This window comes from Phoxinus phoxinus (assembly GCF_949152265.1).
Source record: "Phoxinus phoxinus genome assembly, chromosome: 9".
NCBI classification, from domain to species: domain Eukaryota; kingdom Metazoa; phylum Chordata; class Actinopteri; order Cypriniformes; family Leuciscidae; genus Phoxinus; species Phoxinus phoxinus.
This window is the reverse complement of record NC_136884.1, coordinates 7,720,003-7,738,248: the sequence shown is the minus strand read 5'-3', so window position 1 is coordinate 7,738,248 and position 18,246 is coordinate 7,720,003. Positions and strand designations below refer to the sequence as shown.

The 18,246-nt window shown below is 38.6% G+C and overlaps 1 protein-coding gene across 2 annotated transcripts in view; it reads right to left on the bottom strand.

Moving 5' to 3' along the window:
* The window catches only part of sema3aa (sema domain, immunoglobulin domain (Ig), short basic domain, secreted, (semaphorin) 3Aa), a 95,653-nt gene that overhangs the window by 8,946 nt on the left and 68,461 nt on the right, over positions 1 to 18,246 (bottom strand). For both annotated transcript variants that reach the window (XM_079623670.1, XM_079623671.1), the window contains 8 exons: positions 10,336 to 10,496; positions 8,978 to 9,040; positions 4,427 to 4,546; positions 3,745 to 3,838; positions 3,528 to 3,647; positions 1,755 to 1,897; positions 1,496 to 1,610; positions 1,248 to 1,317 (listed from right to left, as the gene is read on the bottom strand). In XM_079623670.1, the coding sequence (XP_079479796.1) occupies positions 1,248 to 1,317; positions 1,496 to 1,610; positions 1,755 to 1,897; positions 3,528 to 3,647; positions 3,745 to 3,838; positions 4,427 to 4,546; positions 8,978 to 9,040; positions 10,336 to 10,496 (886 nt within the window). The remainder of the gene's footprint in view (positions 1 to 1,247; positions 1,318 to 1,495; positions 1,611 to 1,754; positions 1,898 to 3,527; positions 3,648 to 3,744; positions 3,839 to 4,426; positions 4,547 to 8,977; positions 9,041 to 10,335; positions 10,497 to 18,246) is intronic.

Sequence of the window (18,246 nt, the reverse complement as noted above, 5' to 3'; positions counted from 1 at the left end):
CAATTAAAGCAGTCTAATTCTTTAAAGCCCGTAATTGAATTTTTGAGTGTTGTGTTCCCTGCATACATTAGGAAATCAGTGAGTTGGGAACACATGAGCAGGATGTGCACGGTTTGGACGATCGCTTTTGCCTCTCTCGCTTTTTGACAGTGATTAATCGTGATATGTTTGTCTTCTTCCTCATCTCATGTTTACATGCACGCACACCTCCGTACACACACACAGTGTGCTCATCCATCATCTTAAAAGTCTTCCCCTCTTTTGAAAATCGTTTATCTGCTTTTGTTGCTGCCTTCACCCCTCCCCAGCCCTCCGCTCCTCGCCAGCAGGCCCAGAGAAGAGTGTGGCTGGCTGGGGAGTGAGATTCAGGTTACCACCTTAATCATATTTCCACTGAGCAGAAGCTGAATGGGGAAACAGGTAAGAGGGGGCAAAGACCAGGATAAGAAGGAAATTCCCATCCAGAGTGCAGCGATGTGAAGCGCCTGTCTGAGTTTAACCAGATTACCAAACTGCAAAGCTTCTAAAGCGCCAAACACATCATGCATCACAAAATCACAGCCATCTCATAAAAGAGAAGAGAAAATAAGAAGGAAAGAAGGAAGGGAGAAAGAAAAAGTGTGAGCAAAGAAATGAAGGAAAAAGCGAAGGAAGGAAGGAAGGAAGGAAGGAAGGAAGGAAGAAAGGAAGGAAGGAAGGAAGGAAGGAAGGAAGGAAGGAAGGAAGGAAGAGAAAAAGCAAAGGGAGGAAAAGAAAGGAAAATTTTTAATAAAGGAAGGAAGGAAGGAAGGAAGGAAGGAAGGAAAAGGGAAGGGATGAAGAAAAGGGAAGGGAAAAAGCAAAGAAATAAGGAAGGAAGGAAGGAAGGAAGGAAGGAAGGAAGGAAGGAAGGAAGGAAGGAAGGAAGGAAGGAAGGAAGGAAGGAAGGAAGGAAAAGGGAAGGAAGGAAGGAAGGAAGGAAGGAAGGAAGGAAGGAAGGAAGGAAGGAAGGAAGGAAGGAAGGAAGGAAGGAAGGAAGGAAGGAAGGAAGGAAGGAAGGAAGGAAGGAAGGAAGGAAGGAAGGAAGGAAGGAAGGAAGGAAGGAAGGAAAAAATTGAATTAAATAAGGAAAAGAAGAAAGGAAAAAAGCTAAGGAAATAAAGAAGGAAATAAGAAGAAAGGGAAAGGAAAGGAAATTAAATGAAAGGATCCTATGTAACTTCTTATAAAATATCTGTTAAGGTTAATTGAATGTATGTCTGTATTACCTGGATGTAGTAAACACAGCGTAGATCACTGGATTCTTTGGGTCTTTAGCACTCATCAGAAACACATCCTCTGGAAGTTAAATAAAAAAAATTAGTTATTAAAATGTACCTTAAACTTTACTGACAGCATCTGGAGTGTAGCAATGGAAATGTATGTGCCAATTGTTTGCCCCCCTTCACTTCATTATAAGTGTTTTACAGGTAATTTACCCACAACATTTCTAGACAATGTTCATAGACATACTTACGCAGCTCATCAAAATGTGTGTCTATGCCATTGAGACCGGGCACTGAGCAGGTCAGTTTGGCTTTCAAGAAGGTCGTCCATTTGTTCACGAGACTCCTGTGTCCACCCAAGTCATTCTAGAAAAAATTCAAGCAGATTAGCCACATGTTCTTAAAAAAAGTTTGAAACATTAGTATATGATGATAACACTGTGTGTACAAAGGCACTGGAAAAGTTTGCTTATCCATGTGCGTGTTTTATGTTTCTGTATGTGATGATACCTTACACAGTTGTCCTATCCTGGAGATAGTAGCTTTGCCTGTGTGTTCACCATCCATGGCATTCTCTTTGAAGAACAGGAAGATCTTGTCATCTTCAGGATTATCGCTTTCTGGGATCAGGTGTATTCCTAGAAACCTGGGGTCTGGAATACACACACAGACACACAATGCATCAGAACTTCAGTAGTACTGAAAGAAGATACACAAGGAAGCTGTTTAAATCAGGGAAGTTCAAACACACAGAAATGATTGCATACTTCATTAGCTTTTTCCAAAATGAGCCAAGACCTCAGTATCGCCAGTTACAGGGGGATCACTCTCACCCAGCTGTGACCGCTCAGAAATGAAACGTAACACGTCCCCCACCCACGCGGGCGGCACACGCACACGGCGACATGCAGTGCTGCGTTACATTGCAACAGACCCATCAGAATGTGAAGTTTAAACAGCGGAACAAACATTTACCGAAGACTGACTGCATTCATGCACAGTAAGTGTGTTATGTGTCCGTAGAGACGCCAACGATACAGTTCCACCCATGTCATTCAATACACTGACTGTTTCCCAAAGATATTCAACTTGTTCCAGCCTTCCAAACTTTCTCTAACCAAATGTTTGCTCTATAAAGACTGATCCTCTTTGAAGTTCAGGAAGAATAACCATCAACAGCCACTGGCCACATTGTCTGAGGATAGCAAGAGGCCCGTGTCTCTATTGATAAGGGCTTGATAGAATATCCATGTGACTAATCCTCTAAACGACACTGGCTCTTTTGTGCGAGAGAGACAGCTTTCAGTGCAGGCGAAATGGAAGTAACGTCCAATGTATCCGTGGTAACAGACAGCGAGGATTAAGGTGAGATGAGCGTTTTCAAAAGCACCTTTCCTCGGGAATATAGGGGGGTATTGATGGCGTGGACGTTGACCCTGTATGAGGGGTGAAACGAGAGCCACTCGCAGGAACAGCTGAGACCGGATTAACTTCATGGGAAAACCCTGACCGGCTCTCCTATCTTGATATTGACCTTTTGTGTCCATAAGTCTGCAAAAATGCAGGCGGGATGTTAGAGGAAACACTCAACACCCCGGCCGAGCTAATCTCTCCTGCAGACGTTCACAAAGAGTTTCTTTCTTTCTCTCACACATACACACTCACGTGCAGGGACATAAACTCATGCACACAAAAGAAAACCCATAAATTTACATTTATTTCACACATTTGCCCTTGGCAGACACATGCTTAGCAAAGTAACATATACTGTGTGATGACTTCAGCAGCCAGGTATGGATAGGAATTGTGCGCTAGGACAAAAATCAAAGTCTATAAAAATGCACGGACAGACACATATATGCAAGCACATGTATATGCAGTGTCTTTACAAACTGACTTGAACAATATCTCAGTTACAAGAGAACGGCATGTCTAATACTGTATTTCATATCATGGTATGGATTCAAAGCAGAATTATCTGTTGTGGATTTCCAAGCATCACACACCAATGTTGTTTTTACTCCTGAATGAATCAATGTTGTTGAACAAAATAGTTACGTGACTAATTCAGTGACTCACTCATAAAGACAATCACTTGATTCATTCCTGAATGCATCAGCATTTTTGAACAAATCAGTTGAATGAATATTTCAGTGAATCACTCAAAGACAGTCACTTGATTCGTTCCCGAATGAATCAGTATTTCTGAACAAGTTAATACTTACTCATTAAAACAGTCATATCACAAAACTAACAAAAATATTGTCCAGTCAGAATATTTACCATTCAGCCATCTGGAATCATGCTGCTCAGTTCTGATTGGATGATGTAACCCAAGTGTTCGGAAAATGGCAAAGTCTCGTCCCATGAAGTCTGCTGATGTTCCGGAATACAGTTCTCCATCTGACAAATAGATAAGAGCATAACATCTCCAATCAGACCACAGATAACTGATTCTAACAATTTAAAGACAAAACAACAACATCTCTGACTGGCTCACCAATCAGGAGGGATGAGGACTGCATCTTTGGATCGTAGGGACTTTTCCCACGTCCATTCTCAAAGTAGCTGGCATCCAGTCTGAAGATGTTGTCCTGTGGAAAGGGATAATGAATTAACCAACCACAGCAAGGCATGAATAGTAATTGGACGAGGTAATGGAGGGGTGAATGTCAAAAAGTGCCATTAGGATCTTGTTTAGGAGACACAAGTCTCTTAATATAAAAAAAGTTAGTTTTTGTAGAAAAACACAAAATCCTTCAACTCCTACTTTAGATTTGGATCTCTCTAAACTCACGCAAAAAGAACAGCACTCAACTTATCTTCTGTTACGTCGAGGCGTTCAGTGCACTTAGGCCATGATTCATTTGCGTGGATCAAATGGTGAAATTCACTGACATTTTTCCACCATGTAAAGGCCATCTCATTTCCCACAGTTGAGGCACTTCTAAATAACACACTCGATGCTTTGTGACACTCTCATTTTCTACTTCACTGGGCTGAAATTGTTAACAGGTTAAATCATCAATTTCCTTTTCATTCCTTTAAACGCATGCACATGAGCACACGAGTATGTCTTAATGGCGTTACTTTGCTGAGATTCAGTTAAAGAAAATGAAGTTTTATAATTATTGATGTAGAGATTGTGTGTGTGTGTGTGTGTGTGTGTGTGTGTTGTGTACCTCTGCTCTTTTCCCCATCTCCAGGTAAGAACAGATAGGATGGAAGGCTCCAGTGCCACATATGTAAATATGCGTCTGGTTATACGACTGCAGCACACGCACAAAGTTTGTGCATTCTTTCTGAAAAAGTCATAACAAAAAAAAAGCATGTGTTAACCAACCAGATATTATAAAACAGTCTTATTAAAATATTAACTGACACCAAACAAACATTTGTTTTGCTAAAGATACTACAGTATATAATATACAACATTTGAGTATAATATATATATATATACATATGTATTATATGGTATCTTTAGTAAAACAAATGTTTGTTTGGTGTCGTATACACAACATAATATACCACGTTACAAGTTTTCTTGTAAAATACTTTGCAAATATAATAATTTCTCACTCTCAGACTCTCTGGCTCTGTATAGCTCCTCTAATGCAGTTGTGTTGCATTTATAACTTATGATGAAAGATTATACCGCAAGTACATTTTGAGAACGCTTCTAAATCGACACGAGATCTGTAATAAATAGGTTAACGAGAGATTTAAATTCTATGTAAGCCTAATATTTAAGCTTTTAGTGTCATTAAAATGCCTTTGAGTTCCTGCTGGTTGACTGATGACGATCCCACCTGTTTTATCCATCTCAATATCCTGTCAGCCAACTCTCATTAGTGCTGAAAGTGTTAGTGTGTGTCTGGTTTTGATGAAAGGGAAATGTATAGCACATGTCTTTGGGCCATCTTAGTTGGCAAGAGCCGATGAGTGAATTGTTTCATGTGAATGAATGCTCTTTAATACCCTTTCAATTGCAAAATATGCAAGGGCTAGGTTCAACAATAATAAACCGACACATTATAAACATAGTGCACGCACAAACACACACCTATGTGCGCGCACACACACACCTTTCCACAGCTATTGAGAAAATAAAGCAGGTCCATCTGTGTAAACACTGATGGTCTCGGGCCGATGTGTGCCGTCTGAACGCGAGTTGTCATTTAAGAGCAATGGAAAGGGTGTTGCCATCTCTGTGTGTGTGTGTTTTCACCCACAAAAAGACACATACACACTCATATTCACTGTACGCATGTGTGTGTGATGAAAGCAAAACAGAAGAATAGATAAATGCAGGCCTGTTTCCCTCGATTACATCCAGTTCAGTTTGTACAGGCTATTCGAAGCACATAATGCATGCTTGTATAGCACTCTGCATCAGCAGATTTTTGTGGCAACACATTCGGTTCTCTTATAAAACCAAAGACCTACCTCACCTGCGACTTCCATACGGCAGCCAATCAGATCACTCCCTCGCACATATGTGTGACCCATCTCTGTCAACCCACACAAAGGAACTTTAGTGTTTCAGTGTAATGGCTTTTCTAGGCTAAAGGAAATGTGTATATTCCTAATATGATCATTCCATGTGTGCTATAAAATTAATCTCTTCCTGCACCGGGTGGAATGTTTGAAATTTCCCATGGCCGTTATTGTTTTTAAGGCCCTCGCCTGCTACGATAGAGCCAAGTACAGCATTCACGTGAGATAGAGGTGGCTGATCTGGCACTCTTTGCAGTTTACTATGTATACAAACCTCAAGTTGTAATAACTGGGTGGTGTACTGTAATTACAGTGTAACTACTGTGTAATTAGACACATATAACCCTGCTGTTTAATCTTCAAGGTCCATAAAGAAGCGGCCAAAGCTGTGACGCAGAGAAGTGAGCGTTCCTTTATAAGAGTGAGAGATATATGATACCCTTTCAGATAAGAGAAGTGTTGGAGATTATGATTTAGACACATCTGCAATTACGTGCAATACTAACAACACAGTAGTGACTAATTTCATTCACACATGAGTGAAGTCATGAAAAGATAATAACAGTAAAGAGCTTGTCAATGTCAAAACTAATGCACAGGTTTTAAAAAGTACAGAATTATTCACCCATGTGAATCTGGCAAACATAATGAAATATAGCCAGGAAACATAATTTATCAGTACATTTTTTTTATAGTACAATAAAATATTCAGAACTTTATTATAACATCAGTGCAAGCTATTTTAGTTTCTTTAAAACATAACAGATGACTATTAAAAAATAGACATGCTGTGCTCCACTGTGAGATTTGTGTTCCCTTTGGCTCGGACCTTTTTTAATGAATTCAGAATAAATATATTGAATGTATTTATTTAAAAGAAAAAACTTAGACTACAAAATGCATAAGTTCCAAACAAATACAGTTTGGCAAATGGCAAAGCCAATTTCGAGATATCAAGATATAATTACACAACAAATATAGACAATTAATATACACAAGAGACTTACTGTAACTTATATACTGTAGCCAATCATTGTGATTCTACAGCACAATGTTCATACTGTATATCAGCCCTGTTTGCTCTGAAGACATAGTATTCAGTCATCATTTAATTATAATAATTAGTAGAGCAACTACTGGGAAATTACTATGAAAGTCCAGCAACTAGTAGCCAGGAATATACGGTAAATTCACAGTAAAAGCTTTTTTTGTACAGAATCATTGTCAGTTGATCACATCAAACACAACACAACCCTACTAATTCTTTGCAAATTATGCATTTAAAATGTATAGTATTGAGACTTGAGTAATGAAATGTGCTGCTGAGATGTTTAACCCTCATCTCACATGAAACACAGCAAGAGTTTAGGCCGAGCAGCGAGGCAGTTGTACCAGCTGCCGTTCTGGGCTTGTTTTTGCCTCGTCTTGCCAAGCCAAATGTGAGAATGAAGAGCTTTATGTTTGCAGAGAGAGAAATGCACTGGTAATACCCTAATCAAGCTTTCAACAACTCTGTATCCAGAACAAACACTTTCACAGCACGCAAACGCCATTATTCTGAACCGGTGAATTTGTGTGTATGTAACGGCAAATAAACCCCTCACAGCCAGTGCCAAAAGCTGAGATACTTTCAGAATGCATGTGGTAAACATGTGATTTCTGCACCTCAGTGCAATATCAGGTGACTTTATTTAAGGGTGTACGTCTCAGAAGTAGGTCTGGTGAGTTATCTGTAATAATCCTGCTCCCCTTCTGCCCCCCATCTCAGGGGGAACCCAGCCGTGAAATTACCATCAGATACAACACACACACGTACAGAGAGAGCGAGAGCCGGGTTGATAAATAAACCATTTCTGTTGCATAGAAAGGCCAAGGGTTGCTGGAGCCAAACACAGAATATACACTCTCAAGAGGAACAAAAGAGCGTGTGCACAAGCAAAACTCCATTGCTAACAGCAACCGTGATCAATCAAGCCAAAGCGCACACGCAACACCCGGCCTGAGTAATGCAGGTCATGAGGCGCAAATACACTAAAGGTTCTTCATTGAACACTTTTCTTATCACGAACCATTTTTCAACTTCATGTTGCTTTGGAGATTATAAAAAGGTTATTGACAATGGTTGTCCACATCAGTGTATTGTTTCTAGCTATAGGCCTAGTTAAAATCAACAAAATTTTAATACATTTTGTCTGCAGATTTTGGTAAAAAATTATATGCAGAATTCAGAATATTTAATATTTTATTTATACAATACCATTCAAAAGTATGGGGACGACAAGACTTTTAAATGTTTTTTTTTTTTAAAGGTTACTTTCACAGTAATAAAGAATATATATTTAAAAAAAATACGGTAAAAATAGTAACATTACAAAATATTATTGCAATTTAAAAAAATTTTTTTAAATCCTTTCCCCCGCTAATGATGGAATTTTCCGTCATTTATGAGACAACGCTTCCCAGCCATTGACGGAATTTTCTGGTAACAGGACACTTTCCATGTTTTCACTGTTATACAGTAGGTGGCGGTATTATACAACTCCTAAAAGAGTAGAGAATCTCCGGATTAAAACACAGGCAAAAAAGGAGCAGAAACAAGCAATAAAAGCATTGATTATGCATGTTGTATTCTTTGAAAGAAAAAGAAAAACGATTTTCTCAGCTTTTTATTCAAAATGTTGCTTTTTCTATGAAACATATCAACATTCAAGTGTTTTTTTGTTTTTAAAGCAGAGGCTGTGTTATTTTGCATGTTCAGATATTCATAAAACAAAATATTCTGGAGGCCATTAAAGTTTTGTGAAAATTATCAAAAATGCTGGTGGTGGCTTGCAACTTTTTTTTTTTTAAACGCTAGCAGTGAAAGAGTTAATATATAAAAAAAAATATATTTATTCCTGTTATTTTAAGTAGCCATTACTCCATTGTTCAGTGTCACGTGATCCTTCAGAAATCATTATAATATGCTGATTTCATTGACACTCAAAAAAAATGTTTCTTGGAAATTTACTTTTATTTAGGATTCTTTTATAAATCGAAAGTTCAAAAGAACAGAATTTATTTGAAATAACATATTTCCATAACATAAATCATCTCCCTGACCCCAAACTTTTAAATGGTAGTGTTTTAAAAAAAAAAAAAAAGTTTAAAAGTGAGTGACATCCTAAATATACCCACACATTCACTGGGGTTCGACATAGTTTTGAGGTAAAAGGAAGTTGTCGCCCCACACTTACCACAAGGTCTTTTCCAGCCCACTTGCATTCATCACGTTTGGAAGGTGTGGCAGGCCAGGCGATCTATAAAACAGTGAAAGAGAGAAGGTGTGAGAATGTGTGCGGAGCGAACACAATGAACTGCAAATGACTGACTAAGGCGCTCGGCATGAAACCTGGCTGTAAAATAATCAACGACTGCTGCCTGCCGTCCTTCTGCCACCTCCATCTGTGACGACGATGAAGACAGAGCATAAAAACTACCATTCCCCTTATCCTGCGAGCACGAGAGACAATCGCACATTCACACATACATAGGCCTGCACACAAAAAGGTTTTTTTATCCTGCCTTATCTTCCTCTGAGATCCGCTAAGGTATTCTGTCTGCGAAAATTAATTAGGTAAATTAAGATAATTTGCCAAGTTCTTATCTTTAAACGATGGCATTGCTGAAGTATGCATGTTTGTGTGAGTGTTCAGCTTTAACCCTTACGAGGACTGAATATAAAAGCAAATGGTCAGCAGCCTCCAGGACAAAGAAAGAATAAAAGCGTGAGAAAGAAAGAGGAAATCAAAGTAATGGAATCCAGAGAGAGGAACAAAGAGCGATTGAGAGAGAGAGAGAAAGAGAAGCATTACGCTGCAGATATGATCTGGGAATGAAAAACAGAGGGAGGCAGGCTGAGATCAAATGGGCAGATGGAAAGAAGGAGAAAGTCAACTCAGATCTGGGTTGTGCAGTTAATAGGAGCGAGATGGACGTCTCTGATGACCCTGGGTTTCAATGACACACTCCATAAAATCCCTCACCGATCTTTCTTGCTAAATGTAGACAGACGGAAACAGCATGAATTATGATTCCCAACCTGAGCTTGACATTAACTTTTATGCTCACTGGTGGTTTTTCAAAGTTACTAGAAACTCAGCATTTTCACTGGCCACTTTTGACATCGATACCATAACTGCCATAGATATTTTTAATATTATCTCATAATTTGGCAGCAGGTATATTAGACTGCTGTCACTTTAAGACCTAAAGCATGGATCCATTGCGTTACACGTGCGTTTTCTTTCTCAACTGTTTATGTTCACTTAAAATAAAACTGACTGTGTTTATGTGAACATGCATTTTGTGTGTGTTTGACTGTTTAAGCGCAATAAGCAGCAAAAAGAACTCAATTTAGTACTGAGAGGCGGCTTTATGTGCACACACTTAACGCATACCTGTCAACACTCCCGGAGATTTTGATTGATTCATTTGATTATGAAGACAAACTGTTTCAGTTGAAATACCATGCACAGATGAACCGTTCACAATAAGTCCAGGAACATAACATTCATTCATATGGACTTTAAGGTGACCTAGAGTTGTGTGTCACCTGTTTGACATCTCTGTTGATGTTGACCAGGTCAAAAGAGAAGACATGATCCTCCGCTCCGACCAGTAATCTCCCTCTCTCCACGTCCATCAAGAACGTGTCGTAACCTGAACTGTTTGCCAATCCAGTGAAAGTCACTAGGTTACTGGATTCCAGCATTTCTGAAAGAGAGAACAAGAAAGAGAAGGCAAACATAAGTCTAGAACGAAAAATAGGCTACATTCGTATTTCCTTCAGTAAACAGCATGTGTCATTTTAGTCGAAAGTTCAACAAGTAGGTCACAAAATGTACACCTGCGTTAAAAGTTATTTGCGGCACTTCCAGCATCTTTGAGAAACAACACTAGTCATGTGTTTAGTTACACTTTCTTTAAAATCACCTCAATGGTTAGTGGACCACAACCATAGCATGAAAATTGCTGAATAAAACAAAATCACAAGGATCTAATCTGAACCACGTAATCATTTATATGAGGTTAAGACATGGCTGGATAACCCACACTTTTGTGCGTGCACTGGGTTTAAGGTTGTAACAGGACAGCTCTTAAACATATTGCTATATACAATGTATTTATACAATGCTAGAACTATAAATGTATTTTAGAGTTCTAGCATTTGGCACTTTATCTACATCTGTAGTCAATATTAAGACTGATTACATTTGTGTGTATAAAAACCGTGCATCATAGTACAAGAATCCGATCGACTAAAATAGTTTGCCGAGAACTACGTCTTTCAGCACCAGCACTAAAAGTCTCCTTTAAATATAGGTGTGTCTGACTTATTTGCACAATTATTCGGAGTAAATCCGCAATGCACTCACAAACGACCACACACAGCAAATTAGTACAGCTTTATTTGGAATCCTAATACCTCGGGTCAGAGGAATAACTAATCAAGTAAAACTGCTTTTTGTTTCGGCTGTTCTCTAGACACAGCCAAAGGAACTATCTGTTCAACAGACACTGTGAAAATATAATGACCTGAGACACAAAATCTGCCAAATGTGCCACTCTCCCAGCGAGCAATGAAACAAGGTCGGATAGAAGTGTGGGGGGGGGGGGGATCCAAGTGAAGAGGAGATGAAGTGAGAATGATAAGGAAGAGGTGAAGGAGAGAAATGAGTTTGGAAAAGAGCACGCAGGAGCCACTGGCCAGAACATCTGCTCATGGGAGAGGGTGAGGTCAACATCTCTGCAACGTTTCTGCAACAAGCACACGAATCATAATCAACAGTGACATGCAAAGACTGCAGCCCATCTCAAGAGCCCAGATCAATCCGCTCCTATAGTAGCCATCTGCGTTTCTCCCCGCTAAGATTCTGGACATCTGTGTGGTTGTGGGAGAGGAAGAGAGCGAGCGAGGAAAAGCGTTAAGGAGAAACAGACCATCCATCCTTTGCGTGTGTCAATAACACTGCATATCAAATGTAGAGCAGCATTCCCACAGGACCGAATGCAGAACGGGCACAGCTCAGTCCGTCCGTTCCTGATGAATCCCGTCTCTGCTTCTAACACGAGAGTTTCATTAAGCAATCACAAGTAATATCTAGATATATATAGAGATGCCAGGCTTGTCTGACAAACTCCGGCGGAGACAGAATATTGAGTGTTCTCTTTCATGTAGGGATAAACATACAGAGGGGTTTCATTTCACCCTGAAGGGGTTTAAAGAGATAGATCACACAAAAAGAAAAATTCTGTCATCATTTATTCACCCTCATGTTGTTCCAAACATGTATGAGTTTCTTTCTTCGATTGAACACAAAAGAAGATATGTAATGTTTGTAACCAGACAGTTGACGCCAGCCATTGACGTCTATTTGATTTCCTACTAAAGCCAATGGCTACCGTCAATGCTTGATTACCAACATTCTTTAAAATATCTTCTTTTGTGTTCAACAGAAGAAAGAAACTCATACAGGTTTGGAACAACTTGAGGGTGAGTAAATCATGACAAATTTAAATTTTTGGGTGAACTTTTCCTTAAAGCAATAATCATTCAAGCAAAAAAAAAAAAGAGGTGCTGTACTAAATATCAGCATGGATTATTGCTTTCATACAGACACATTTCATATGGTGTAACATATATAACACCATTCAAAAGTTTGGGATCAGTAATTTTTTTATTGTTGAAAGATATTAATACTTGTATTCAGCAAGTATGTATTAAGCTGATCAAAAGTGACCATTATTGTTTTAAATAATGCCTTCAAGAATCCTGAAAACATGTATCACTATTTCCATAAAAATATGAAGTAGCACAAAATGTTTTCAACATTGATAATAATAAGGAATGTTTTTTAAGCACCAAATCAGCATATTATAATGATTGCAGAAGTATCAAGTGACACTGAAGACTGGAATAATGATGCTGAAAATTCAGCTTTGCCATCACAGGAATAAATTACATTTTTATAGAAAACAGCTATCTATTTTTTATCCAATAAATGCAGCCTTGGTAAGCATAAATTCACCAACCCAAAACTTCTGAAAGGTAGTGTACTTGCCAAACAAATAAATAAATAAATGGAGATGAAGACAGAGCGGAGTGATATAAGAGATATGAAACTATAGCACAGCTAAGAAATCAATTCTCTGGGTCAACAAATCTGTACTAAAGGTGGCAAAACTGTACACAAAAACATTTAAAAGCAGAATCCTGCAACTGACCAATCAGAATCAAGTATCCCAGAGAGCTGTTTAATAATTAATACCAAGCATTCTTCATAGGTCAGTAAAATACAAAACACTGCCTATTCAGAAAACCATCTACATCGGTGCATTAAAGAAAGTTGTGATGTAAAAAAAAGAAAGAAATATATTTATGCATGGATGAATCATTCACAAGATCAATAACATGATAGGGTGAATTTTCATTTCATGTTGACTTTAAACTGATCTTTAGAGCCAATAATGTATCAGCAATAACTTTTTTTTAATATCCAAAGGTTCAGAACGCTTTCTCCCGTCACAGCAATATGCAAAGACAGCTTTAAATAGTCATTTTAAATCAGACTGTCATAATTCTAAATCAGTTTTTTTTTTACTAACGTCAAATGGGAGTGTGTTTGAGAAAGCAGTTTGAAAACTAATTCTTCAATTCCACCTGTTGACTCTAGTGGTTAAAACATTCAATAAGAAATATTAACAGTCAAAAGTATAGTGCATATTCAGGAAATAAAAGAAAGCCACACTGATTTCCTCTTGCCAGACTTCAGGGGAGGCCTGAGAGAACATAAGAGGACATCCTGGAAAGAGACTTTATCTCATCTTTCTTTTTCTCCCTCCTGGCTCATTATACGAACTCATCTAGTCTTTGCATCTCTACGTCTGCCAAATATTCTTATTCTTAGCCTCCTTTTCCCCTGCCAGTCTCTCTATTACTCCCGTTAGGTGAAGTTCTCCAAAGCCTCACTCTCCTGCCATTCTGGCTCAAGATCTGACGGCCATGTCTGGCAGTTTCACTATTCCCCAGCTCAAAGTGAGCGACTGGTGCATGAACTCTGAAGACAAGGCATTTTTTTCCCTAAAATGCTGCCTTGGCAAGACCATCACAAAAGGTAGTCATCTGATGATCCGTGAACTCACAGTCACACACACACACACTTTATCTGGGGATACATCAACCTGGATAAGAGCTTAAAGTAAATGAAGTGTGAGTTTTAAAGAAGAAAGAAGCTTAACAAAAGTTTCTCCCTCTTCCTCAGTCTCTCTCTGTCCTGCAGACTGAGAAGTGGGCTGTCAACACTTTATATATCATAGCGAAGTCTGTCATACAATTTATTTATACACTGCAACGTTTGTTTGTTTCCAACAGATTTATGATGTAACAAATAAAACTCAAAATCAGATGAAAACCAAAGAGCATTACAAAGCAAAACTAACAACTTTGAATTAAAAAACGTAGAAACTGTACAGCTTGGAGCCGAGGCAAGTAATCAGACATGTTGAGCTGCGATGCAAGTTTAAGTTTGGCTATGGCTCGCTTTTTTCATCCCGTTTCCATTCATCATTTTAATGTCCAGTCTCTACTATATGCATCAACAAAATAATGTTGAGCAAAACTATGCATTTTAAAAACAAGCAAGACAAACCTCTAAGTCCGTCTGACATTTTTCTAAACATTTTCTTTTAAATGTGCACTTTTATGTTTTAAATTTTACAACCTTTTCATTGCAATTATAGTGAACGTACTGAACCTAAGCACAGGAGCCTAATAAAAAAAAAGCTAATTTAAAAGAAAAATGTTAGACAGACTTAAACGTTTTTTTGCAATATATAAACTCATTGTCCTCACTAATCAATTAGTTGCCCATTTAGGAGGCACATCCCTAAAATAACAGTTGCTTAAAGGACGAAACATTTAAAAGAGAAGCACATAACACATATGACTTAAGAGAAAACCAACCTGTGTTGGTGAGTGGAAAACGAGTGGAAAACTAATGATACACAAAGTCTAAAGGGTATAAACCAGTTTCGGATCTCTGCATCTGTGAGTGTAGGTGTGTGTGTATTGGATGGATGAGAAAATGTGTGTGTGTGTGTGTGTGTGTGTATGCTGCTGCCACTGTGCTTTAGCTCTGCCTCTGGCTACCAGCCGCCCCAGGAGAGCGAGGGAAGTGAGGAAAGAAGGAATAAAAAGTGAAAGAGTGCTGCAGATGGTTTTGGGCGCTACCTGTTTATTTAAGCCAGAACAATGGCGTGCTTCAAAACACACGTTGTCGATCTTGACACGGTTTTGGCAAAAGTTCTCCTTCTCTATGTTCTCTCAATGGGCTAAGTGTGTGGTTCGGTATTGTCGGTTTTTTGCTTGAGAGAACCTAGATTTTAGAAACAGCGATTCGCTTAACATGCTGTTTCGCATATTGCTTTAAGCTCTGGGATATGAATACGCCTGTAGTTTCGCTTCATTTTAACTTGATCTCGCATGCAACCGGTCGCAGGTTTTGGTAATTTTCCCCGGTAACCGTGCTAGATCTTGGCCTATGAGAGCTCAGTCTGCTCGATTGACAGCTAGTGAAGGGCTGCCGAGAGCGGACCGACACCCGCGGGCCAACATTTGATTCCTGTGACACCAACAGGAAACATAATCACTGTGTCAAATCTCTTTATGCACATTAGTTTTAATAAAAGACGCCTCTGTACGAACTGATGCCTTATGTCACGGCCAACTGCCTCAAATTTCCATTAACAAAGCCAAACGGTGAGGAAAAGACGGATGTCTGCTTTTTTGCAAGACACGTGGCAATTATAAAGATGAATTTGTTTAGCTTAAAAGGAATAATTCACCCAAAAATGAAAATGGTGTCATTATTTACTCAACCTCATGTCCTTCCAAAACCATGTGAATATTTAAAGAATTTCCTGGCGACTTTTTTTGTGTGAATGAGGACGAATGAGACAAAAAGCAGGCGTGAAATTCATGAAATTCTGAAGGCATAAGATACCTTTGCATGAGGAACAGCCCGTTGGTTTCACTAAAAAAATCTTCACTCTCCTTACCGTGTTCATGAGAGTTTCCAATTCATGCATTTTACATTAATTTCTCAGATTCACAAAATCAATCTCACTGATTTATTCACTCCCTGATTTAATGATCCAGTCACAGTGTTTAACAGCCCATTGGAGGGGAAGATTGGTAAGACTTATATTGTGGTTTGTTCGTTACACAACGTTTTTTGTACGACTTCATATAGTTCATAGACTTGGAATAAAGCGTAAGTATCATATGGATAACTTTTAGAACACTTTATAGCGCTTTTGTAGTATTTTTGAAGATTGAAAGCTTTAATTTTAATGTTAAAAAAAACTTATTTTATTCAAAATCTGTCTTTTTATCTTCCACAAAAGAAAAATAAATCATACAGGACTGGAAAAACATTAAGCTGAGATGATAATGACTAATGATGTTCATTTGTCTGTGAACTATGCCTTTAAAACTATCCATATATAGTGGTTATAATTTATAAAAATAAGCTCTTCCAAAATACAAGAGCTCTGATTAAACTGAATGAATTTTGAGCTTTAAAACATAAGCATATAGCACTAAAAATGTAAATGTCACATTGGCAGTGGTGTTACATTTATGCACGTTCATGCTTAGTTGTTGCAATCTAAAGTTGAGAGTCTGTTTGTGCACGCTACAAAAAATCCAACATCCTTGCTGATCTCCTCCATTGTAGACTGCGCGCGACCGCAGGAGATTCCTGTGTTGCCCTGTTCCACAGAGCGAGGGGAGAGTATGTGGAACCGTTTAATTACCCTGAATCTGCTCGCGACATGACGGGTGAACCGCAGAGTCTGTTTAAAACTGGCCTCCGGCCACAGGCCGTGTAGAGACAGCACAATCCACTCTCCACAGCTCCAGATGACATACAAAACACAGCGCATGTACACAGAGCGGGAGTGACAGCCAAAGATAATGTGACATTCAAATAAATAGCCGAGAGAGGAGTTTGACAAGAGGGAAAGCACAAGGTAATGTGCTGAAAGATAACTAATATGGATATTTTCTTCTTGGAGGTGATGTAATTTTTCAGATGATAAAATCCTCACTCGTTTTGTAGGTTCATTCTGAAAATTTACAGAAACGGACAGAAATATCCCAGGCAGGGCTTACGCGACTAATATTGACACATGTGACAAAAATGTGTGAAAATACTTAAAAATTTCGTTGCCATTGGTGACAGTCAAGCTTTGTGTTTTGTCTAAATGGGTCAGTGTTTCCTGTATGCTCAAAACAACAAAAAACAGTGTGAGACGTGATGTCCGATTTGCGAACAAGTGACTCTTATGAACTGGTTCTTTTTAATGAGTCAGTCAAAAAATTATTTACGTAACAGCTTCAAATTCGCTCATAAGTTAGTTTGAATCAGACTCACTCAGTCAGAGATGTTACTTAGTTCACAACTTACTCGATCACTGAACTGCGATTCGAAAGTATCCGGAAACCTTTTCCGTGATATACTAAACGTTTAGGTTTGTGAGAACTATTTATGACAGTTATTGTAGCATGTAAATATGTGGCACAAATTAGTCTGACAGCATAAAATTGTGACAAATTTATACTATATTCAACTAAAAAAAGTTTAAATGAGTATTAATAATAAATAAATAAATAAATAAAATACTTCTGAACTATCATGAAACTCTAGCTCGCAGGCTAATGGGTCATTAACGCAAGCTGATGATATTTACAGCGTTAACTACTTGGCACAACCTGATTGGTTCATGTCGCATCTGCAGCCAATGAGCTTGCTGCTCCACCATAAATCTAAATCCTCCACCATCCCCAGCTCCACCTGTATAGATCTGCTATGGATAATTGATATATGCTATTTGTACAGCAGCAATAATCAACAACAGCAGTAGCGTAGCAGATCTATTCTGCCAAATACATTAACATTGACATATCCATTACCATGCTAAAAATATTAATATTATTAATATTTAGTGTATATAGTCTGGAGCATTGACAAGCACACACACACACACACACACACACACACACACACACACACACACACACACACACACACACACACACACACACACACACTCGAAATTTGACTCGTCTGGAAATGCTTGTCTAAGGACACCATTGAAATTCAATGACAGGTGCACCACTTCCCAACACACTACACTCAGTATTTAGTAATCTAATACACAACATATCACACACACTGCATCTGAATATTCAAACACACTCCTTATTAATACATCTGTGTTATGAAGAGGAAGCTAAATGTGCAAATCCTTCAGCCAAGTGGGTGCTGAGGGTCATTAAAGGAGTCTAACATCTAATAGAGAAGACTAAACACAACAGGATGTGATGCGTAAAAAGGTCAATAAGGACGAAGCCCTTCTGCCACAGAGTAAATAATTCATTCAGTAGAAAGACTTCAGGTGA